Source organism: Melozone crissalis, unplaced genomic scaffold, assembly GCF_028551555.1.
Source record: "Melozone crissalis strain CALT ecotype California unplaced genomic scaffold, PUWL_Pcris_2 ptg000002l_1, whole genome shotgun sequence".
Lineage (NCBI taxonomy): Eukaryota > Metazoa > Chordata > Aves > Passeriformes > Passerellidae > Melozone > Melozone crissalis.
This window is the reverse complement of record NW_026535780.1, coordinates 25,268,737-25,294,938: the sequence shown is the minus strand read 5'-3', so window position 1 is coordinate 25,294,938 and position 26,202 is coordinate 25,268,737. Positions and strand designations below refer to the sequence as shown.

The 26,202-nt window shown below is 40.9% G+C and overlaps 1 protein-coding gene across 6 annotated transcripts in view; it reads right to left on the bottom strand.

Moving 5' to 3' along the window:
- Nucleotides 1–26,202, bottom strand: part of OXR1 (oxidation resistance 1) — a 264,948-nt gene that overhangs the window by 215,193 nt on the left and 23,553 nt on the right. For all 6 annotated transcript variants that reach the window (XM_054276082.1, XM_054276002.1, XM_054275660.1 and 3 more), the window contains one exon: nt 16,444–16,527. In XM_054276082.1, coding sequence (XP_054132057.1) covers nt 16,444–16,460 — 17 coding nt within the window. In that variant the 5' untranslated portion in view covers nt 16,461–16,527. Of the gene's footprint in view, nt 1–16,443; nt 16,528–26,202 lie in introns of those variants that run through there.

Genomic DNA, 26,202 nt, shown 5'->3' with positions numbered 1-26,202 from the left:
TTTTTCTACAATCCCTTCTTGACCCTACTTTGATCCCCACTGAGAGTCTTGCATGGGAGGCAGAGAGAGAGAACTACAAAGGGCTCTGGCCACCATTCAAGATAAGAAAAGCCCCAGCTCCAGGCACAGTTCACAAGTTACTTCAGTGGATTCATCCCATGATGCAAATCTTGTGTGATACAGCAGCAACATTACAGATGCACAGAGCCACAGGATAAAAACTCTGCAGCCTAGAAGTCTTCATAGTTTGCAGTTAACAGCATTTCCTTTCTAGTAACACATTGCAATGGGTAAATTATATATGCAGATAAGATTTCATTTGGATTTTCAATATAATCACAAAATAAAACATAATATTCTTCCAAGCCAAGTCTTCCATAATTACAGACTATAAGAATGAACAAAACTAAGGAAAGAGGAGAGGGAAGATTAAATCCTAGGCCATCATAAACAACAGAGACCATAGGACTTCATTAAGGAATCTCTATAAAGTTCAATTCCTTTTCTCTCAGATCATTTTTCCTGAATTAAGGCCTGAACAGAACAGAATAATCTGTCAAATTCTTCATTAATGTTATGTATGTAACAGTCACTTTTACAAATATGCACCAAATCTCAGCAAAACACATGGAAACTTACAGAATGACAGAAATTAATTCTGTGGAGACAAATCTCTTCCTATAAATTTGCTTTCAGAAACTTTCACAAGATGGACTAGACAGAATCTAGAGAGGTACTTGAGGGGAAAAAACAATTACTTAAAAAAAATCTGATTATCAGCATGTATGCTTAGTATTTTATAATGAAATGCTGATATCTGCACTCTTTTATATACAGGCTGTTTAGTGAGGCTCCTCACATGAATATGTTCAGCTCTGCAGTCAATTTAAAACTAAAATAATCACATCAGCTAGACAAGATCTTCAGATTTAAACAACTTTCATTATTAAAGGAAGCACATGATCAGCTTTTTCTGAGATAGAACCTGCATATACCTTATACATTGCTGGTCACAAGGATTGAGACCAAACTCTCAACATTTGCATGTGCTGTGAATATTTCCTGAGAGAAGATGTCACAAGGTGAGACGTACAGAAAAATGAAGAGCTCAGAATTTTTTTCTCTCTGTGGCATGGTGCACAAGGCAGTGCATCTGGCAAATAAGATACAGAGAATGACAAATCTTTTTTTTCTCTCTTTCTCTCTCTCTCTCTTTTTTTTTTTTCTTTTTCTTTTTTTTTTTTTTTTTTTGAGAAAGGGAATACACATTTTTTCAAACAAATGGGTGCCAATGCAAACACAAGATAAAAGACACAGAAAGCTGCTGTGCTTTACCAAAGGCCAGTTTGCTTTAAGGAAGCCTCTATTAAATACAACCTTTAAATTAATAAGCAATAAGGATTCCCTTGCAGCTGCAGCCAGAGCTGTACATGTGAGCAGAGCTCTTATTGACCAGAAGGGGAAAGAAGAGAGGCAGACTCCACACTCTGTGTGAAATCCCCTTGAAGGGTTTCAGGGAAATAGATAATTTTCTGGGCAACCTGAGACTCTACCATTACCACTACTGCACCATCCTACATGTGAGGATATTTCCACATAGAACTTATTCCTTCAGAAAAAAATTTTTCTCACAAACAAATGGTTATCAGCAAACTTTACTCCTCCTGGTTTTATGAATGTTGCCCATGGACTAGGGGAGAATACAGTACAGAAGAGACATTTCATATGCCCATCACAAAGCATAATAGAAACCCAGATCTGAGCTGATCTTGCCACTCAGCACGAGTCACTGAATGACTGAAATAGATGGAAACTACTTCCAGTATTTCTCTCCTGACACCAAAGCCAGGCATCACTTTGAAAAGATTTAGATGAAGTTCACACAAGTATCTGCTAAGTATGTGGACACTGAGGGAGTTTTGAGATATCTCATTACTTCTACTGCTCATTAGTGGACAGGACAGTATATTTCCAGCACTTTGTGGTTTTCAAAGGTTTTTTTTAAAACCAAAGCAAAAAGAATAATCAGGATACCACGGCTCACCTGTTCCCTTTGTCATTGAAGCAAGCCTACACTGACAGTTCAAAGCACGTCTGAATTTGCGTTTATCTTTGCAAGAAACAATCCATTACCAGCCACTAATGATCTTTCTTTTTGCCCTAATGAATCTACCTTGAAAGAAATCTACCTCGGGTTCCATGCTGTTCACAATTATTAAAACATGAAAACTGGACTTACTCTGTTAAGAACATTGATGGCTAATTCTGATGTTAAATAAATGTCAGCTTTATGAACTGGAACCAATTCAGACAATGCAAGTCAATCATTGTACTAAGGATGAGGCATGCAGCAGCTCATGTCTCAGTACAAGTGTCCTGGATCTCTACTGGCATCACTCCTACTGCACAGGGGCAGGTCCAAAGGGCAGTTTTGACATGAGGAAACACACGTGCCTGGAAAGTGAAAGTAACACAGAGCTGTTTCTGACAGCACAGAGACCCTTGTGACAGCAGAGGAAAAAGGTACCTGCCACAAGCCATGGCCGCATCTGGATCTCCTACAGACACAGTCAGAATATGGGGCAGCTTGTTATTCTTTCTGCTGGTAGTGCTCTTCATAAAAATTACTGGATAAAACAGTATCTTTTGGTAGGCATGCCTGTCCTTAGGCCAGTCTTGCTCCATTTGCAAAAGCCACACTCCCCTTTCAAAGATAATGCTGCCTTTTTAGTGTCAGCCAAACCACTAGTTGTTTGCTGCTAGAAATAGTAACCCTTATCTCAGGGTGGGAATGTCACACTCAGGTTTAACTGGAATTAACTCATTTTCCTGTTCTTTCAGTGTTAGTGCCAGTGCTAGGCTAGGCTCTGGCAGCTCCCACTCTCCCCAGCACAGCACAGCAGGCTGGATGGTTACCATTGCTGCACAGCTAAACAGACTCCTCACCAAAGCACCCAGGATCATCAAAGTATCCTCAAAGAGAAGGGCCCCCCCAGCCTTACATCATGGAACTGATAAGAAAACAAAACTTCATGCAAAATCTTGGTGTCAGGACTCTTCCTGGGCTGCCCTGACTGCATCACAGGCAGCTGCATTGTCTCCTCTCCTAACTAATCTGTCCTCCCCATTAGACTTACTCCTTATCCGCAATCTAGCCCAATATCCTCTTAATACATGCAAGGACATCCATGCTGGATCACCCCAATGCCCAGCATCAGCATCCTCTGGGATAGTGGCCAAGACCAGCCCTGAGACAGAAATCAATACAGACAGTGGCAATCAGCAGGACAAACAGTAGGACAAAGCCTCATTGCTTCCAGAAATCTGGGGCTCAGAGGTTTCTTATTGTAGTGGTATTTCTGCAAGAAGAACCCTGCAAGGAGGTCACTGGGGCTGGTGGGGCCTCTTGGGATCCTCCCCACCCACAGCCAGCTCAGCTGCAGCAGATTGCTCAGAACTCCAGCCAGTTTTGATTGTCTGCCAGGACAGAAACCTGCCAGGACAGATCTTGTGAGAGACTCTTAGAGTGTTTAACTACCTTCCCATTAAAAAAAAATGGGATTCGGGCATTTTCTGAAAGTATTAGCATTCACATGCTGCTGCAAAATATTCCAGAGCCTGCCTGTGCACTGCCTGAGGATCCGTGTGCAAGCCAGTGTCTGGGCAAGGGCAATGTTCCTCATGTCTTCCTGCACTCTGAACAGGACCACTGCTGTACCTTAATGTGAAGCATTATCTTATGAAGGTTTTAAGACCACAGCATTCATTACTTTAATTGGAATACTCTAAGATACATAATTTTTCTGGTTTCTGGATTTTCCCTATGTTGTTAATAAGGATTCCTGTCTTTGTCATGAGCTGTGGAGGCATCTAATATTGCTCTGTAATACCCAGAGAAACAAGATCATTCTGTTTACAACTCACTTATCATAATAAATGCCAAAATACTTCTCATCTCTCACAGTAATAAAAGTCAGGCAAAATGCAATTATTTGCCACAAGGTAAATAACCTTTTAATGCCACCTTCAATTCTTGGAACTACTCTCATAGCATTTTTGCTCTTACTATGCATCTGTTGCATTTACTTCTCCCCTTGCCAGGAGATTCCCCATCTACTATATACATTTGAAAGAAGTATACAGGCTAAGAAGGAAGCTTTACATACTTCAGTCTTCAGACTCACATTTTTACAACAATAGCAGGAATAAAGACATTAAAATAGAATTATAGAAAGGTTTGGGTTGGAAGGGTTATCTAGTTCCAATATCTGTGCCATGGGCAGGGGCACTTCCTGCTAGACCAGGGTGCCTCAAGGTTCCTTCAGCCTGGCCTTGAACACTTCCAAGCACCCAAAACTTCTCTGGGCACCTGGTCCATGGTTTTAACATCTTCACAGTAAGGAATTTCTTCCTTATATCTAATCTAAACCTACCTCCTAGCAGTTTAAATACATTATCCCTTGTTCATATGTCCTTGTGAAAAGCCCCTCTTCAGCTCTTCCACATCCCCTCTTTAGGTGCTGAAAGGTCCTAAGAGGTCTCTCTGGAGCCTTCTCTTTTCCAGGCTGAACAGCCCCCAGTTCTCTCAGCCTGACTTCTCAGGAGAGCTGTTCCAGCCTTCTGACCATCTTTGCCTCTTTTCTTTGGACTTGTTCCAACAGGTTCATTTCCCTCTTGTGTTGGGGACCCCAGGGCTGGACACAGAATTCCAGGTGGGATCTCCCAAGAGCAGAGCTGAGGAGCAGAATCTCCTCCATTGCCCTGCTGCCCCCACTGCTTTTGATGCAGCCCAGGACACGTTTGGCTTTCTGGGCTGAGAACACACATTGTCAGCACATCCTAAGCTATTGATTCACCAACACCCCCAAGTCCTTTTCTTCAGGGCTGCTCTCAATCCATCCTCTGCCCAGGACGATGCCCCAGTCATTGTGCAGGACCTTGTACCTGGCCTTGTTGAACTCCATGAGGTTTGAATGGGCCCACTCTTCAAGCTTGTCCATGTCCCTCTGGATGGCATCCCTTCCCTCCAGTATGTCAACCACATCACACAGCTTGGTGTGATTGCCAAACTTGCCAAGGGTGCCTGCCAGGTTCAATCTCCCTGCCCATGTCCTCAACAAAGCTGTTAAACAGCAGCAGTCCAATGCTGACCCCAGCAAAATGCCACTTGTCACTGCCCTGCACATGGATATCCAGCCCTCGACAGCAACTTTTTGAGTTTAACAACCATCCATGTCCTTATCCACTGAGTGGTGCATCCATCAAATCCATGGCTCTTCATGTTAGAGGATGTCATGGTGACCTTATCACTCTCTACAACTTCCTGAAGGGAGGCTGTGGGCAGGTGGGGGTCGGTCTCTTCCACTGGGCAGCAACTGACAGAACCAGAGGACACAGTCTCAGGCTACGTCAGGGAAGGTATAGGTTGGATATTAGGAAGAAATTTTTCACCAAAAGAATAATAAAGTCCTGGAATGCTCTTCCCAGGGAGGTGGTAGAATCACCGTCTCTGGATGTGTTTAAAACAAGACTGGACATGGCACTTGGTGCTAAATTCTAGTTGAGGTGTTAGGGCATAGGTTGGACTCTATGATCTTAGAGGTCTCTTCCAACCTCATTATTCTGTGATTCTGTGTGGGACAGTGTCAAATGCTTTGCACAAGTCCCAGTAGATGAAATCCATTGCCCTTCCCTTATCCTCCTACACTGTAACCCCGTCATAGAAGGCCACCAAATTTTTCAGCCATGATTTGCTCTTAGTGAAACTGTGTTGCCAATCACCAGCCACATCCTTATTTTGCATGTGCCTCAGCACAGTTACTAGGAGGATCTGCTCCATGATCTTGTCAGGCACAGAGGGGAGACAGACTGGCCTGTAGTTCCTCAGGTCTCCATTTCTTTTCCTTTTTAAAACCAGGGGTTTTGTTTCCCCCCTTCTAGTCAGTGGGAACTTCACCAGACTGCCATGACTTCTCAAGTATTATGGACAGTGGCTTAGAAACTTCTCTGAGAACTCCCTCAGGTCCCATGGATGCATCTCATCAAGTCCCATGGGCTTGTGCACCTTCATGTTCCTTATATAGTCTTGAACCTGATCTCCTCCTCCAGTGTGTGGTGCTTCATTCTCCTGGTTCCTGCCTTTGCTTTCTGTGACTTGGGCACTGTGGCTGGAGCACTTGCTGGTGAAGACTAAGGCAAAAGAGGCAATGGATACCTCAACCTTCTCCACACCCCAGGTAACAAGATCTCTCTCATTTCCTTCTGGAGAGGGTCCACAATTTCCCTAGTCTGTCTTTTATTACTCACATTCCTATAGAAACTTTACTTGTTGCCCTTGATGTTCCTGACTAGATTTGATTCTATCAGGGTTTTAGTTTTCCACTTTTGACCCCTGATTGCCCAGACAATTTCTTTGCATCTGTCCTAAGACAAGAGCCCTTGCTTGCACACTCTTTTCTGAGTTTGAGTTTACCCAGAAGCTTCTTGTTCATCCACAGAAGCCTCCAAACATTTTTGTCTGATATCCTATTTGTTAGGCTGCATCTCCACTGAGTTTGAAGGTGATCTTTGAATATCAAGCAGTTTTCTTTATTTCCTCTTCCCTATGAGTCTTTATGCCATGGTATTCTACCAAGAGGAGTACTTCAAGAGGGACTAGGTCTGCTTTCCTGAAGTCCAGGGCAGTGAGATTGCTGAGCACTCACCCTGCTGCCCTAAAGGGTATTGAGCTCCACCATTTCATGGTCACTGGAGACAAGGCTGCCCTTGGGCTCCACATTCCCCTCCAGCCTCTCTTATGTGGTGAGAACAAGTTCCAGCATAGCAGCTCTCCTTTGCTGGCTCCTCTATCCCTTGGAGAAGGAAGGGATGCTTTCCAGGAACCTCCTAAATTGTTTATGCCCTGCTAAGTTCTCCCTCCAGAAGATATCAGGGTGGTGGAGGCCCCCATAAGAGCCAGGGCTTGTAAGAATATGAGGCTGTTCCTCTCTATCTCAGAGGGCCTCATCCACTAGGTTTTCCTGGTTGGGTGGCCTGTAGCAAACCTTATAATGTCACCTGTCCCTGCCCTGCCTATAGTCCTGACCCATAAGCCATTGGCCAGCTCTTCATCCATCCCAGAGCTCCATGTACAGCTGTACTTGGACATGGTCATTGACATAAAGGGTGATGCCCCTACTCATCTTCCCTTCCTGTCCTTCCTACAGAGCATGTATCCTTCCATTCCAACACTCCAGTCCCAGGAGTCACATCTCTGTAATATTAGGAAATCAGACATTCTGTGTTCATAAAATAACATTGTCCATGTTAAGAAACAAACAAACAAGCAAAAAAAATCGGGCTTTGCGAATGGGGGAAGCTTTTATCTGACAGTACACAGAAGAACATTATTTTAAACTAAGATGTCATACAGGGGAGCAAAAGAGTTTGCCATGACAAGTCTTAGGTGTTGTTCTTTCACTGTGGTTATTTAATGCAAAGAATAACTCATAGTTACATTAGAGATGGAAGATCAAACAGGGACAAAAGTTAAGACTTTGTGGTCATCTCTAGCTCCTCATAGAGTTTGCTGCAGAGTTTCAGACTGGGTGTTGAGAAAACTCCATTTCTTCTAGAAAAACATTTAGTGAGCAATGAAGCAGATTTCTACTTTGGTTGAAAGATGGATAAAAGGGTGGAAAGCACTCTGTATTGAGGCCTTGAAAAGATTATAGGGATTAAGGCAAATACAATATGACGTAACAAGCCTTCTACAAAAAAAAGGGTTGCCCTCTTTGAGCTTTGCTGTAATGCAATAGAATAATAAATTATATATCAAACATTATCCAAAATAAATCATGGACCATATCTAGTGGTAAACGAATTATCTCTGCTCCTTAGACCTTCTCTTTTTCATAAAGAGCAATCCCTCTAGACAGTCTGAAGAGAGCTGAGTGCACTTTTTTTCCTGTAACTGTGAGAATGAGGAAATTGGGATGAAATTCCCATGTGATAAGTTCAGTTTCAACAGCTAGAGTTTTAATATGGCTACCTGGTTATAAAATATTTGCTATAAAAATTTTACTTGTATTAATGAATTTTTGGATGTTTGCAAGATTAGAAACTGCTACAGAAAGGACAAATCAAAAATATTGGCCCCAGATAAACCAGTTTCCAGTGTTCTTCTCATAACTACAATTAGGGAGCTTGATAAAATCCAGCATATCAGATTAGTTTTACGACTTCTACTCCTCTAACTTGTACTACTATGACATCTTACAAGTATGGGGCAAATGAGTTAGATCTACAGAATAATGTTATAGTCTTCCCTTCAGACTGATTTTTTTGTCTTTTCTGATAATATTTAAGAAAATATTTTCCAATTAATTGAAAGCCATTTAGTGTTCCCACCAAATTTCTCCTCAGTGACTCTGGAGCAGATACACTTTCTTTTTACCAAATGCCTTTGATTTCTTCTCTGCACACACAGACATGCACTTAATTAAAACCTTCCATTGAAGTGGCATTAGTTAGGCACACAAGGTATACCAAGTTGCTCTTAGGCTTCCTGCCAGAAAGCCAGCAGTGCTGATACTATCCTTCATTTACTTTAAAGTGTCAGCAAAACAGGCAATTTATGGCCACATAAAAAAGGAGCCAACAGCCCATGACCACTGTCTGCAGCAATACAGCACAGAAACAGACAGTGAGCTGGGCCCGTTCCCCAGGACTGATTCATGTTGCTGAATACAGAATCAGAATACACTTTACCAAAGTGTCTTCTGTAAGACCAGAATAAAATACATCACCAGTGTGAGTGTTTGAAAAGGTATCAGGAAGCAGCATAAAAAAATCCCATTAACAAAGCATGGGACTTGTGCAGATATCTATTATTTACCATGCTGAAAACTTTACCTGGGGATTTTGTACATACACAAGCAGGATGCAGACATGGCACATTGTGAAATGAGATCTGGTTTTTATCAGGATATTGGGATTTTTGTTAAGAAATAAGGAACAGGGAGAAAAGCCTTTCAGTCTGATACAGTGTTGTCCCTGTGAACAGGGATTTTAAAAAGCATCCAAAAAAAGGGAGACATCTGAGAATTCATGCAATTGCCAGAAGCATCTGAAAAAGTCTGTAAGACACAGCAACTGCTTTCATTATATGGTACCAGTTCTGCTTCAGAAGGCTTCAGAGATGCATCTGGCAAGCTAACCCTGAGAGAAAATGTATTTTTGACCACCAGTATAGCCATTCTTCCATATGAAAATGCAGCAGAAGTTGGATGATGCCACTTAGCTCTGTTAAGTGCTGATTGTCACATGGGTGCTTTTCACATTGAAGCTGGAATTAAACAAGAGTGGTTTCAAATTAAGAGTAAGTTTCACATGTAGCAGCAATGATAATTCTCTAATCTACAGATTTCATTTCCTAACAATCAGAGAAATGTTACTAAGCTATTTTTGCAGCAGAATCTAGCAGGAGCAGCTCTGCTAAGACTAGATATATACCACTAACAGGAGATATCTGCAGGGCACTGAGGCCCAAGCTCAGTATGAAATCTGAGCATGAGGAAAAGTTCATCCTTGCCTGGGAAATTTCTTCATGCTTTCCTGTGCCTGCAGAAATGACTGAATTGGGGCATGAGTGCCTTCAACTGAATTCATCATTCAGCAAGACTGACCTTCAGTTTATATCTTGGCATATTTTTCCTGTAAATGCAGTTTTTAAAAAAAAAAAACAAAACATTTTCCTCATCCTGCATACTCTTGCTAAAGACCATTATTAGAAAATTCATGTGAAATCCTGACTTCTAGAATAGAAGCAAAAAGAATTCCACTGATTATGGAAATGCAGCAGTTTTCCCTTCTGCAGGAACCTGAACAGGGTATAACAGGAAACACATCCCTGTAAAGTAAAAAGCCAAGCCATGTACACAGTATATCTTAAGGCCTTGCTCAGAAATTCTCTGCCTCCTGAATCTTCTGAAGCATAAGGGATCTGGAACCACAATAAGAAAGGTGTCTGCAGTTTTGCTCACACATTTATTGTCTGAGATCAACTGAGAAACAAATAAACACTTTTCATTCCACTGCAAAGAAAACAAAAAAACCCCAATCCTGTCACTAAGATGTAAGATTCTTTTTGTATTTTCAAGCGCCAGCCTTTGAAATCTTCTTCCATTTGAAGAAGAAACTTGTGGTATTAAAGGTTATAGCTGAAGTGCAAGTGTAATCCTATAATTAAATAATCTACAGGCAATGATCAGACACTTCTACAGAAATTCCAAGATATAGCAAATAAACACAATTAGGATAATTAAATACTTCTGAATATTGGACCTACAGCATGAAGTTGTTGTAGAAATAGAGATGACTTTAACAAAATATACATACCAAATTATTTAGTTAGCTCATGTAAATGCCTTTAAAAGGCTCTACATAAGACAAAGTAGAGCCTTACTGTGAAATAGAATTCTGTAAAAATAAAATTGAGAACACATTAACCATTTAGAAAAGTTTAAACAGACTTAAATTTATTTTATACTTTCATTTCTTAAAACATCCAATATATTCAGGATTTCATTCACTTTTTCTAATTAGGGATGCAGTTGCTTCAAGAAATTTTTTAAACCTGTTCATGATTGTGTAAAAATTTTGTGACTTTATTAGTGTGTGTAGGAAGTCATATTTTTATTGGATGGATTGTAAAACTAAAAATATGTATTTTCTATCTTTTATTAGACATACAATCATTCTATTGGAGCTTAAGCTTCACCATATGAACACTGATTGGGGTTTTTGCATTGCACTGGGTTGGGCTGGGATGCAGTTAATTTTCTTCACAGCAGACCATATGGTGGTGTGTTTTGAATTTGTGATTAAAAGACTGTTGGTAACACATCAGTGTTTTGGCTACTGCTTACATGGTGTCAAGTTCTGCTCTGTTCCCCACTCTGTACCCCTGTCTGTGTTTGTTACACTCTGTGCTGCCCATGTACATCTGTATTCTAGACTGCATCTGTTCTGGTTGAATAAAATCCGAGTGTCACAGCTGCCTTATCATTTCACATTAGTCAGCCTCCAGATCCCTAAGCAATGAAACAGTGCATTCATATTTTGGTAATGAACTTAAAAAGAGTCCATGCCAATAGATATTATTTGGCAGTTCACTACCATAACAGAGCTCAGCAATAAAATAGTTAATTCTGTAACAGAGAATACATTCACAAAATATGGTATAGCTTCATTCAGAGTGTCACTTCCAATTTAAAAGCAAAAGAAAGGGGATGGTGAGCACCAGAATTAGGGTGAAACCAGATAATTATTTTTGTACACTTGCAAATCCCAAAGAAAAAACTTTGGCATATGGTCCTAGTGCTCAGTAATGGACAGGGCTTTGTGGGCATCCATTTGCCATGCTTCAGAATCTGGCAGGGCAGGTATCAGGACAAAGATAGCAATAGTTCAGGTCTAATGCAATTAAAACCATGAAGTTTAGAAACCCTGTGTGAACACAGTCTCCCTGTAACTATAAGAAAAGAAGAAATTAGGCTTATATTATCTTGAAAATAATCTTGAAAACACTACAGTCTATTCATATCAGGAGTTTATAACATAAATAAACATTATTTCCTTAACTTTCTAATCAAAACTAGATATGAGAAAGTCAGTAATTGTCAGTGACTAAAAAGCTGATGTGTCTTTCCAAATCTCATCATCCTCCTATACCAATCATACTATTTGTCCAGCTTAACTATTATCTAAGTTTATAAACATGGCAATATGATTAGACACTGGAAGAGAGGTTTGTTTTCTATTTATCACAGGACTCAAATTGCTGCTGACAGACCTGGCCTAAGAAAATTGACTGCAGCTTTCCAGGATGGCTGACTGGAGTACAATTTGGAAAGAAAAAAATTTGCCTCCAGAAACAAATGCTGTGTTATAAAACTCTTGGACCACTGGCCAAGACTGACCTGGCCAGCCATCAGAAAGCACCAAACCAGCCATCATCACCCAGCAGAAGCTACCAGCTGCACTGGCCACAGTGCCTCAGGCTGGAATCACACCCTGTAAATAAAACGCTCTCCACAAAAAAGAGTACAGTTAAAATGTTGAAATGTTGAGTTCTTATCAGGGCAATCAGGGTCCCTAAAAATCAGAGTCCTTTCCTCTTTTTTTTTTCTTTTTCTTTTTCTTTCTTTCTCCAAAATTGTTTGAGTTAAACCTCAAACACTGGTAACACTGGCCCTCAACAGCCTAAGTGCTGGCAGCAGAGCACACAAGAGCCACTCTCTCAGCCCTATGGACCTTCCTGAGGTTCAAAGCAAAGGAGGAGAAGGAGGCACCATACTTCTTGCAGGAAACAGACAGAGTTGGATGTGGCAGCTAATTTCTAACTACCTAGAGGTACTAGTGGACCCTCAGGACTAGTGGACTTACAGGACCAATGTGGTATTCTCTGCAAGACCAACTAGAACATATACCATGTGCAAGGCTCTTAACAAATGGATGCAGCTCCTGGAACAGAGCACTATCACACACACACTTCAGCAAATGTCCTCGTACTCCTCACATCCTGCTTCTCACAATTGCTTCCTTCAATCTGCTAAACTCATTTAGGGACCAAATGGTTTGGCTCTGAGGGCTGGATTTGTCACTTATGCTATCTTTTGAAGCATTCCAATCTAGGCTAGAGAAGCAAAAGAAAGCTGAGTGAGCCAAGCAGGAGAAATACTCTCCAGTTGCATGGACAGTTTAAATGAGCTATACAACATGAGGTTTCCAAACTACAGAACATTAATAACTGCAGATAAGAATATCCCTGTGTGGCATTCACATTCTCTGGAAAAATCTCTTCACCCCAGATTTTTCTCCTGAGAAGCCTCCAGGAAAAAGGAAAACAATTCTTATCTCATTTGCTTCTCCTATGATGTGCTCACATGTGGAATGTGTTTGGCGATTGTTTACCCACAGGTGATTGTTTCACTGGATTCTGGTGTGAGTTGTTTTCACTCATTGGCCAATCAGGGCCAAACTGTGTCAGTACTCTGGAAAGAGTAATGAGTTTTCAGTATTATCTTTTTAGCATGGTATAACTATCCTTTCTGTATTCTTCAGTATATATACATTCTTATATATATTCTTCAGTATATATATATTCTTCAGTATAGTATAGTATAGTATTCTTCAATACAATAAAGTATCATAAAATAATAAATTAGCCTTTTGAGAACATGGAGTCAGATTCATCATTCCTCCCTGCCACAGGGGTCCCTGCAAGTACAACATCCCTAAACATCATGATAACAGTGGTAGGCAAGACAGTCAGACCTTCTACCTTGGCTCTCATATATTACTACATAGTAAAATCTTAAATCTAAGTTTTTCACTCTGTAAGATCACACTTCTAATTAATTACACACCCATAATCCCAGTGTTATTAATCAATTTTGGGAGCCTTCTCTACAGTCTTAGGTCAAATGCAGTGTTCTCTCATGGCTCTGTGCCTTTCAGCACAGAAAGTTTAAAATTCTTAGTATCTAGGGTTCCAACAAGACCGACCTTGCAGATCCTGGGGATGCACTGATTTGGGGCCTCTCTTTGCTGTGCTTCTTCCATACATAAGGCTGGTTCCCATAAAGTAAAAATCCCTTCCCTAAAGTTATTTAAATATTTTGTGTTCCACTTGAGGAGAATGGTATCAGCAATTGCTCTTGAAAGATGGCAGTGAGTATAAAACATGAATAATACAACACACAGGAACTCATTGGAATATGTACTGACCTCTGCTATTTCAATGCTGGTGTTTATTGCAGATTAAATTAATTGGAGAAAAAAATAGCACGATAGAGCAATGGGTGAGAGGAGAACACAACAACAACACAGAGAACAACAGTTCAGCATTTAAAATCATGGGATCAGCTCTCAAATTAAACTGAAATTAAGAGGAATTCACCTCTTTGTTAGCTTTGTCAGTTCCCATTAGCAACAGTCTCTTATAAAGCGGCTGAGAAATATCTGCCTCACATACAAAATTTTTCAAAGCTATTGTGATTGGAGAGTCACTTTTACCAGCCCATCCAACAGTGATTATCCCCTAAAAATTAACTTTATATGCAAAATTAAGAGAAAATTGTTGATGAAAAAGCAGTTGAGATACTATATACACCTGACAACTTCCATAGATCTGGTGACAGGAGATAACTCTATTTTTGAGTCAAAGTTATGCAATTTCATGAAAAGTGTCATGGAGATTATAATTAGTAATGTACTATTAGAATGAATTAAAACCAAATTTTGCAAGAAAATAAATCTTATGTTATCCTTTCCTCCAGAAAAATACATTTGTTCTTCATTATACCTCCAAATGAATACAATATTTCTCTTTAGGAAAAGAACTAATGTATCAAACCAAGATTTCAAAAACTCTCAACTGAGGCAGTTAATTTATAGGCCTTTACAGCCTTTAAAAATAATCAATAGAACCTCAAGATTTTCTTGATCACAATAAATAGTCCTCTATGAAAATTGAATTCAAAACGTACTGCAACATTTAGAACAGAACATCTGACAAGTACTCAATCACTGCCTAACTAAAACATGTTACCAATCTCAAGAATACTTGTAATTGCAATGTCCTAGTCTACACATAGAAGGCTACTGTTATGGAGGTCTACTGCGACTCTTTTCCTCCTTTTATTTATTGCAAGTGTTTCAGAACTGCATAAAAGTGAGAATCTGCATAAAGTGAGACATAGCAGAACATGGTACAGCAGAGAAACAAGGAGCTTTTGTTTCAAAAGCAAATGCACTTTTTTTTCAGAAAACCTTGTTTGTAGATATGGAAGAGAATTTCACATTGTTTGTAATATTCTTTGTGAGGAATTTTCATTTGCATAGTAATCAAGATTAAATTTGTGAGGAAAAAGATAAAAAAATAAAATGTCAAGCCTACCAAACAACTCTTATTTTGGCCATTGCATTATAACACTAAGAAAAGATAAAGAGGTGATCCTAGGAGGGAAAAATTGTTTAGGTCAGGCCATAGAGAGTTCATAAGGGATTAAAGTACACACTGGAAAAAATAACTAACCCACCTAAATATAATGTAATATAATAAATTATGTCACTTAGTAGAATGTCTTTGATTTACTTGAGTGCTAATATTCTGCAAAGACAATTAATTAAAAGCAGAAATCCTCAAATGGGAAGTTTTTTGACTGTTACCGTACCCTCTTCAGCAGTTTTCTCATACCCATCACACTGACAAAACAACGGATTCTATCCTTATCTAAAAATACAAAGTTTCATTTTACTGGAAAGATACCCTAAAAATGTATTACATATGCATCTTGTATACAAGGTAGCAGTCTGGAGCTGGCTGCCAGTCCCCCTTCAGCCAGCACAAAGGTGAATTCTTGGCCTTGTGAGTGGGAGCGCAGGAGCTGGGGAGCCCCGGGCAGCGCCCTGACCCCAACAGGGCTGCAGCTCACGCTGAAACCTCCTGCAACCCAAGCAGGAGCTTCAGAAATCCAAGCAGATTTTTCTTATCATTTGCCACCTCTCGCTCCTGCAGACATGCAAGATTCTTCTTCAAATGTGCCTCTTAAGGGCAACGCAGCCTCCCCCTTCTCAACAGTTCAGAAGAGTGAGGTGTTTCTAAAGGAGCTCTGCTGCTGCATAGGGCAAGCATTTCACTAGGCCGCCATGCAACTGGGGCACAAGTGCTGAAGCCTTTGACTAGCCTCTACTAAAAACCCAAAAGCTGCCAAGTAGCACAAAACCCAGGGAGTTCTCAATGAGGGGAATGGTCTATAGTACCTCTGTTACACAGGGAAATCTCACTGCCCTGCAGGAGACCCAGAGGTGCAGTAGCTGATACCCTGACCGGGTGCCATGAGGCTCCTGTGGCTGCAGGAGCTGGGGGGAGCAGGGGCACACTGGCTGAGGACAGATACAGGTTACCTGGTGCTTATCAAAGACGCATGGACACAAAACTGTTGATTTTTGGAGACATTTATGACATTAAATCAAAGACAGTAATAGATGGACACTACCTCATATCAGTACAGACTCCTTAAAATGACAGAAAAGAACCTATCTCAGACTTGTGCTTTGCTGTCCTGATGGTATTTTCCATACTAGAAAGCAGGAGGGATGTCCTCCAGCACTACTACAGTGGTATTCTTACACATTATACATTTGGCATTCTTGCCTTGGGGATTCTCTTTGCCATTGACGCTAACTGGCCTGCATGGCACGTACCTGACAAAGCAGACCAGAGCTTTACAGCAAATAAAACCTTACCATTATAATAGAAAAAGTAACATATCTAGCTGATGTGTTTTGTACAACAATATTTTTAGAAAATGTAAAAAATTTCAGATTAGTCACAACAGCCATACTATTTTGGTTTTTTTGGAGATGAAAAGCACAACAAAAATGGTGGAAACTGACCTCTTAGTGCCAAACATGATGGTGCGGGCTCACCCGGTTTCACATTTATGAATGCAGTGCTCTGCACAGGCTGCTTATATTGACCTGGATGAGAAGAAAAAGAGATATTTTTAAATCAAGAAACTCAGAACCTTGATTTTAATATCCTGAAAAATAAGTATACATAGTAAACATCTTCCAGTGAAACTTCAGAGAATACCTGGCAATTTTACAGAAAAAAATAAGCTAGCAAAAGTATGCAAACGCTAAGAAACACAAGATAAAAGTTAAAAAACCCCTAAGACTAAATCCTCCTAGTAGGACTTAAACCTGACATTATTAGAGCAGTTACTCAACAAGAGTTAGGCATAATACTATATGATAGTGCAACATCTAAAAGTCCTTGCTTCTTACGGTGAAATTCATGTGACCAAGTGAAATGCATGTGCTTTAAAGCAGCTAAACAGGTCTTTCTGAATTTCCAGTCTGAACAAAGCTATACAAATTTATATCTTAACTGTGTTTTGGTGCTCAGTTTGTTGAATGACTATATCAGTAAATGAGTAATTTTTCCAGAAAGAAAATATTTTTATAAATAAGAAATTTCCTGGTGTGGGTCTACTTAATACAGACCTCAGGAAATATCATCATTATTATTATTATTGTTGTTACTATTACTATTTATTACTATTACAAAGAGAAATTCCATCTTTTCCATAAAAATATGAGATTACAGAATATTAAAATAATTAGGTGCCTAGTCCAGCCTTCAGCTCAAAGCAAGTATAATTGGATCATTTTGCTCAGAGGTGTGTCAGCTTGGGTCTTGAACATGCCCACAACCTCTTCTGGAAACCAGTTCCTGTACCTCATCACCACCATGGTAAAAATATATTTTGTAACATCTAATCAGACTTTTCCATATTTTACCCTGTGTCTACTGCCTCTTATCATAAACTTTTATATATCACATATACTCTTATATATCATGTGTCTACTGCCTCTTATCATACCTCCAAGACAAATCTAACTCTATCTCCTCTACACCCTTCACTCAGGTACTTGTTGTCAATACTGAGGTGGTCTCTTGCCATTTCTGACCCTCAGCTGATTCAGCTCTCTCAGCCTTCTGTTGAATGCCATTGCTACAGTCCCCTGGCCAGCTCATTTGGTGTCCATAAGCTGACATCCTTCTTGTCCAGCCCAAAACTGGACATAGTGCTCCACAGTTAGTCTCACAAATACCAAGCAGAAGGCAAGGACCTTCCCCTGACCTGCTGGCTAAGCTTTTGCCCATGCAGCTGAGGGAAACAGGTGACTTTCCTTGCTATAAGGGCTCCCTGCTGGTTGTCATGCAAAATGCAGTTCTCCAGGCCCCTCAGATCCCTTTCTGTACCACTGCCTCCCAGGCATTTCACCCCAGCCCATCGTTTTACACAAGGTTGTTCCATCCCACTGGAAAAACCTTACACATGCTTTAGCGAATATTCTTGTAAGATTCCTGCCAGTTCATTTCTTCAGCCTGCCCAGGTCCCCCTCAGTGGCAGCACTGCCCCCCAGCAGCTCCTTCCCCAGGCAAGTCAGTGTGTGGGTCCCCAGGAGAGGCCCCTGGAGCTCTGCAGCCCCACACAGACCAGCAGTAGCTCCCCTTGATGTGCCACCCAAGTCAAGGCCTCCAACAGGCAAAGGGCTTTGGCACCAGTCTGTGAGAGGGAACCTGCCCTCTGGGGTGCTGAGGCCACCCCTGCAACCCCTCACCACCACTGCAGGCAAGTGAGAGCAGAGATACTGTGTGTCTGTGTGTCTGCTCTGCTAACAGCTGGGACAAGGCTGACACTGCTGCTCCCCAGCAGCTTCACCGTCCCAAAGCAGGATTCAGCCATTCCCAGAGCAGCCAGAAGCAGCTTCCAGCAGAACTGAAAGCAGAGACTCAAAATGCTGCACAAACTGGGAAGAGCAACTATGATGAGAAGCCCAGGCAGTGCTCTGGAAGCCCTGCATCCTCCCAGCTCCTCAAATCAAGCTGCTTTTGCAGCACCTGTTCACAGCACTCTGGTCCACCATTGCCTAAGGAGCAGGTAAACAGCACCTGGAAAGTGCAGGCGTGTGCCAGCCCCTCCAGATGAAGCTTCTGTCACCAGGTCCTTCCCAGGAGAATGCAGCAGCTCCCAGCCCTGGTTCAGCTCCCTGGTGATCACCACTGCCCTCACTTTGCATAATATTGACGCCAGTGCAACCTTTCTGCCCTTCTCTCAAATGTTCAGTTTAAAGCAAAAATAGCTTACAAATGCAGAAATTCTATCCCAGTTTAGTTGATTTGTTAAATGTAAATGGGATATCTAATACAAATGTTTTGTCCATCAGGAAGAAGCTGTGATTACATGATCTTGACTGACAGGAGAATTTTTGTCTACAAACTCCCTTCTAAATTTGTAAGATGCTCTGGGGGACTTCACGTCTCCATGTCAGATCAGATAAAATGACACCAGGTGAAACGGTTTGTTACTTCCAGATGAGGAAGCAGCATTTTCACAGCACTATATTTCATTATGAGTTGAGGCAATGACATTTTTGTCTCAATTTACCAGCTGCTCTTAAAGCATTTTCTCTTTTGGTTTGTGCAGAGGTTTTTGGTTTGTTTTTTTTTGGTTTTTTTTTTTTGTTTATTTTAGTGTGTCTCCTTAACTTGTACAGCTGCAATAAGTTGAAGGGAACCTCCTTCTTCCTTTCCATATTCTCTTGTTCCAGAATCACAGCCTTGCAGCTGGGCAAGAAGCACAAGTATCATCAGCCTGAAGTACATTTTCCTTCCCATGCAATTATTCTCCCTGCCACTTACTAACACCAGTCCCTCTACACTGAGAGCATAACAAATGCCTGCTTCCAGTTATTTGTCTTGATTGGGAATTTCTGAAAGCTTTAAGTAGGCCAAGTGTCCACTCCAACTGAAAATCAATGGTTTTGGGGCATACACATTCCCAGCATGTTCTGAGAAGTCACACTCCAGCTCCTTATTTTTGATTGTCAGGCTAACCAGAAGCTATGCCTACACTGTCAGATATGCAGCTCAGAGATGAAACATGATCAGATTAAGGATTGCAACTCAGCCTCTGCCCCAGTGCACGTATCAAGTGTCTCAAGCCATTCAGACAGCTGATTATACAACATGGACCCTAACTGTGTAAATGTGCTAAAAGATCTGTCAGGCATTCTATTTCTCTTAGAAATAACAAGATTCACGCTCCAGAATCCAATTTTCAGAGGTATTTAAATTGTGATCTAGAAGTCCAGCTCCCATATTTAAAAATGGCAGTTGCTTATGACCCTGTGAGCAACAGTGGAACTTTGACACAGAAAATTTTAAGCCAAATTTATTCAATCATTTCATGATCTTTTCCATTTCCAGTGAAGAACATCATTCATAAGCATCTTACATTAGTAGGTAGGACTGCCTTTATGTTTGCAAGCATTTTAACTGAAGGGCTCTGATGCTTTCTGTCTCTTTTTGGATATAAATAAAAACATTAAGGATTGACATAAGGTCTCAGGAAACAGGACAAGCTATTTGAGGGAAACCAACAGGCATAAAATTGATGAGTGGCTGAAGCAGGTTCCCTTCCCCTGAAGGTGACTGGTGCAGAAGTAGGAAGAGGAAGGTGCTGGATATGGAATCACTGAATTGTTTAGGTTGGAGAAACCCTTTAAGGTCAAGTTCAACCATTAACTCAGCACTGCTACCTATCTCAGCAGAAACTTTGCTGGCCTTTTCAACTTCCTTTTTCTTCAGGCACAACTACTCTTTCTGGGGGAAAAAAACCAAAAAAAGACTGATACAACTGATACAGTAACACAATATATTAAATGAAACATTAATTCAAGATTTGGACTTTTTTCATTTGCACTGGAAGTTTTTGGTTTTGCACAGAAATATTTCCCATAGCATTTCTCTGGCTTATTGAGGGTAACTGTGTCAACTGCTGCCTTTCAGCTGAATCTACTCCCTCTCTGGTGGAAGGAACTGTCCTCAGAGCAAAGTGGCATAACAGCCTCGGAAAACCACCCTCAAGGATGTTCACACAGAATTACACAATAGGATCTTTATCAAAGACCTGGAGGAGGCAATGGAATGCACAACCATCCAGTTTGCAGATGGCCTCAGATTAGGGGAGATCAGTTGATATGCTCAGAATCCCTGCTTTGGATGACACCTTCAAGATCATTGAGGCCAACCCAGCCTAACACCTCAACTAGACTATGGCACTCAGTACCACATCCAGTCTTTTTTTGAACACATCCAGGGATGGTGACTCCACCATCTCCCCAGGCAGGCCAGTCCAGAACTTTATCACTCTTTCCATAAAAAACTTTTCCCTAATATCCAATCTATATTTCCCTTGGTGCAGCTTAAGCCCAGGACAAGGCTGCCACTCAGGGAGAGTTGGACAGGCTAGAGGCATGAACTGACAGGGAGCTCATGAAATTCAGCAAGGACAGATACAAAGTCCTGTATTTAGGAAGGGAGAAACTCTTGCAATGGCATAGGCTGGGTACTGCCTGGCTGGAAGGGCAGCAAATTGAGCATGAGTCAGCAGCATGTTCAGGCAGAGAGATGGTAAACAGCATTCCAGACTTTATTAGCAGGAACAGGGCCAGCAGACAGAGGGGAGGGATCATACTGCTTTATTAAAGTCATCAGACCCTTCCTGAAATACTGCATCCAGTTCTGCAGCCTGCCCTTGATGCAAGAAGGACACTGATAAACTGGAGCAAGCTCAGGTGAGCACTGACCCTCACGGCCCAGAGAGGTTGTGCAGCCTCACTCATTTGAGTGTCTCAAAACTCATCTGAATAAAGCTCTGAACAACCTGGACTGACCTCAGAGCTGACCTTGCTCTGAGCAGGAGGATGGGCTAGAACCCATCAGAGGTCCCTTCCAAATTGAGTTATCCTGTGATACTATAAGTCTAGGTATGAAGAAGGGAAAACAGAGAAGGGGATGTGAAATGATGGTTGAAGCTGGGATCATTAAAACATGCTGGTACAAATACAATGACAGGATAACAGACTGTTTTCTGCTTGAAGGAAAGAGCAAGTGTAGCTTCTGTCTCTAAATCCACACAATATATTCAATGTGGTGGTGTAGCTGTGCTCTATCACTCATCCCCTGTTAGATCATCCAACTCTGCCTGTAGGCAATTCAAGACAAACCCTAACTACTGTAATAGGAAATCATTTCTTTGCATGATCTCTGTGGGCATCCTAAAGAAATGTATTGATTTTTAAATTGGAGAAAAAGACAGAAAAAAAAAATTTGCCCTGGGTATTTTACCCTCCTTCACCTTCATGGTAGCACATAGAACTTCCTTTCCTAAGATTTCAGGATAAAGGTACATTTGTCTACATCTTTTAGATGGTCTTAAAATCTAAGTTCCTTGGAAATCTAAAATGGGGGGGAGGGGGTAAGACTGCTAAAAACTGCTTGTCCTTCTCTAGGCAGAATTGCAGGACCATCAATTATTTATTATTAATTAAGCAGTGGATGTGGAGAAAACGGCATGAATACAGAAAAGACTCACAGGCAATAGCCAGGACTGATCAGGTTTTCATTATTTTTCTTTATTTACAAAGATTTATAAAGCTTGATAAATTTTCTCCCATCCTCCCTTCTTTCCTGGCTCAACTTTACTCTTGACTTCTATCTCCCCTCTCAGGCAGCAGAGGGGGATGAGGAATAGGGGTTGTGTCACCCCAAAACGCTTCATCTCAGCTGCTCCTGCTCCAGTGCGGGGTTCCTCCCACAGGAACCAGCCCTTCATGAACTGCTCCAAGGTGGGTCCTTTCCAAGGGTGACATGTGCCATCACACCTGTGCCAGCGTGGGCTCCTCTCCGTGGGCTGTCTGTGGGCTGCAGCCTCCTTCAGAGCTTGCTTTGCTGTGGCCCAGGCTCTCCACTGGCTGCAGAGTGGATGAGAGTGGATGTCTGCCCCACCATGGCTCCCCATGGGCTGAGGAAGGGCGGCTTACCTCCTTCTGCTCTGCAAGGAGGAGGAAGGCTGCAAGGACTCTCTGTTATAACACCCAGACCACTTCCTCCCCATCCTTCCTCATCTTGGTGTCTACAGAGTTGTTCCCCTCTTTTTCCCCTCACTCCTCTCTCCCAGCTGCCTCACAGGTTTTTTCACCCATTCTTATAACAGTTATGACAAAGGCCCCACCAGCATCACTGATGTGCTCAGCTCAGAGCACAGGGGTGCTCAGCCACTCCTGCAACTTCCCCACTACCATCCTTGCCATGTAAACCCAGTTTTACTTCTGTCTGACTACAAGCCATTTGAGAAAATGTATCAGATTTCCATATGCTGCAGACAAAATATAACACAGTTATATAATTTACAGCAGCAGAGGGAGGACTGCAGGGATCATAAGTAATTCCACATAAACAAAGATGTAGAGATAAGATAATTCCTGGGACCAAAGCTGATGAACTGCTCTTTCCTGTACTCTTTTGCTCTATTATGAAATGTAGTGGCACTGTAAGCTAATCCAGTATTTCACAAGCATTGTATTTTTTAACAGATAAACACCCTCTCTCCTCAGAATAAAATAACGTCAGCTGCATGTGATCAGCAGCAGGGAACAGAACTGAACAGACATGAGTCTCCAGTCAGCCAAACCAAAGCTAGACACTTCTGGAGGATAGAGAAATGAAGATAAGCTTTGGCTGTAATTATCTGAACTAATTCAAGAGACCAGAGTGAGTACAACTCAGATAAATAAAAAAAAAATATGTCAAGTACATGAGTTTATTAGCCTATTATCATAAAAAGAGGCATAACAGGGGGTTTTTGGACCTAATTACAAAAGCCAGAGACAACAACAGTAGTAGATTCATCTTAGGAATACATAGATTCCGTTCTTCAAATTTTGACTTTTAAATTAATACTATGATAATGATTTTCATTTTAACTACAGCTCCAGTGGTAATTACTTATATCTAAATAAAAGATGTCACTTAGCTATACAGAAATAGTGATTTCAGTATATCAATTTCTTATTAAATAGACACTCAAACACTTTCACTTTGTTTAGCTTGTTATTCAAAAAGAAGATAATAAAAAGAATGACATTTATTCAATACAATGTGAAGAGCATTTGTGCTTAGTCACTAGATGGTTGAAGACTATACCTCAAGATTTGATAATGCAGGTTTTCCTAATTGTATTAAATAAAGCTCTTCTCAGTTCACTTACTGTCTCCCCTAATCAGCTGCCAAGTTTATCTATTTATTCCTATGTTACCAACACCAAAATATCCCTTTCATTCATAATCACTGTGGTTGTCTCACTGCCATTCACTTAATGGTATGTTTTGAAAGTAACAGATACAGAAATGACAATATAAAATATTTACAGTATCTTATTTTCCTTTCCCAAATTATATACATCCAGTTTTGCTGCTTTCTACTTCTGCCCCTTTTGAAGATGAAAGCTGTACAGTGAAGTTCTCAGCTAGAATCAGATCCAAGAGTGCTGCAGCCTATAGACTGTGTCACTCTCAGACCAAAATTTTGGGCCAGATCTGTAAGAACGAGTAAAGAGGTCCTTTAGACCAAATCATACCCTTTCAGTTTGGTAAATAACTACAGCATTCCACTTGTTGGCACTATGCAGCTTTCACAGCTTTCACCCCACCAAGCACAGCTGTAGCTCAGGTGGATTTATCATAACACAAAAGGCTCATGTGTGGCTGTGGCCCTTAAAGGTAATTCATCACTAATTTCTCTCAGTAGCACCCTGAAAAACACTGGCTGCAGCCACAGTTCTTACTTTGCACTCCTAAAGATCAACGGACCAAGTTCCATTGTTTTTCTTTCCAAGAAGAAATTACAAAATTAACTCTCACAGAATATACTATTCTTAGAAGACACATTTATTTATGTTACAAAGTCAGCAAAAAATAGAGGAAAATCCCAGGAGCACCCCAAAACTGAAACCAGTCAATGATGTGCTCAACAAAGAACATGCTCAACCTTTAAGGCTCTATTTGGTAGAACAAACAATAAGTGGATCACATTAGTGTCAGAAATTTAACGAACACAGAAGAGTGCTAAACAGTTAAAAGTTATCAGGAGACTGCTTCTTGTTTAATCTTTGTCCAAAGCAAAATAGTATGTATTTAAGCCATTTCTAATATATATTGGCCGAACTAGAACCTCTTGTTAAAAACCTCAAAGGATGGAGATTGTACAACCTGAGATCCTTTGTGATTCTAAACATTAGATATTTGTTCCCTGTATCAGTTGCAGCTGGCTTGTAGCTGCCAAATAAATTTGGTCATATCAGACCTTCAACCTCAGCCAGCCTAGAGGTGAAACAAGTCCTGGGATGAGCAGGGATAGGCTGGATTCAAATCTCCACAAGACTTCACCACTCACGTTGCATCCTAAGCTGCAGACTGCTCAGGGAGCTGGGCTGGGTGGGGGTCACACCAACCAGCAGCAGATCAGGGTGCTTCAAACCCCCTGCATAAAGTCAGTTTGAACAGTAAAGCTCTCTGCTGTCACAGGGATCTGAGGGGGGTGTGGTCCCTGTCTCCAACCACCAACCCCACAAAACACGTAACTCCCTACAGAGTAGTTCCCAAAACCAGAATTCTTTGCCACATATTTGTTACTTTCCCAGCAGACACAGAGAACAATTCTTTACTCTTTCTCACAAAAGCACTTCACATATTTAAGCACTTTTCCCATGTTTCCCCAGTGGTTTGGGGTTTTTTTTACACAAAACATTCATGTAAAATTAATTTTTTACTAGACATCATGTTTTTTTTAGGTTTCTGATCACCCTTATTCACATTTTAAACTGTAGATACCCAAAACTATAGACGGTATTCAATGCAAACTCAGTAAAATAAAATTATTTACTATTCTTTGATATGGAGATGCTGGGTCTACCTTCCATTTTGGTATTTTTCTTCTTCCTCATCAGCATATATCAGTAACTAACATTCAGTTTACTGTACTTCTCTCAGGACTTTTTCCCAGTGTTCCTATAGAGCTAATCATTCCCTGTCTAATATCTGCAAATTCTTGTAACTCAGCAATATATCACACTTCTCAAAAAGAATTTATTAATGTGATTGCTTCAGCCAGCTTCCTATATATCTTAGTGTGGAAGCCATTAAGCTCATAGGAGTTCAGGTTTGACTAATAAATAAAAGAAATAAAATATTGAGTCCATCAATCATCTGTGGGGCCAAAATATCATTGAAACTAAAGCTAGGGCAAGTAGTCCAAGTACAGCATATTTTACCACCATCACCCTGCTCACTGTCATGTAGAAGTACAGGAAATATTGCACTGCTGTTAACCTCTGCTGTCCCCAGGCCAAGAGCTGGTAAGAACAAACCAATTCAAAGAATAGATCAAAATTATTTTTCCATCCTTTACATCTTCAGATAAGAAATGTCTTATCTGAATTTCACTAAAATGCAAGATATTTCTGTATTTTCTTGACAATGTTTCCATTTTCTTACTCTTGCAGCTTTCAAATGACTTCATCTACTGCCCTCCCCTGCCAAAAAAAAAATAGGAAAAAAGTCAGATCTAGACTACCAGAATCTCATATTCTGCAACAGCAATGGAGCCTTTGAACAGAAAAACAACTAAAGAAGTGTGTTGCACTGTGCTGAGCTGCTACAAGTTTGCCACGTCTCTGAATAGGCACCTGTGTCACAGACACCTTTCTCTAGCAGCTTTATAGCCACGGGTACAAGGAACCG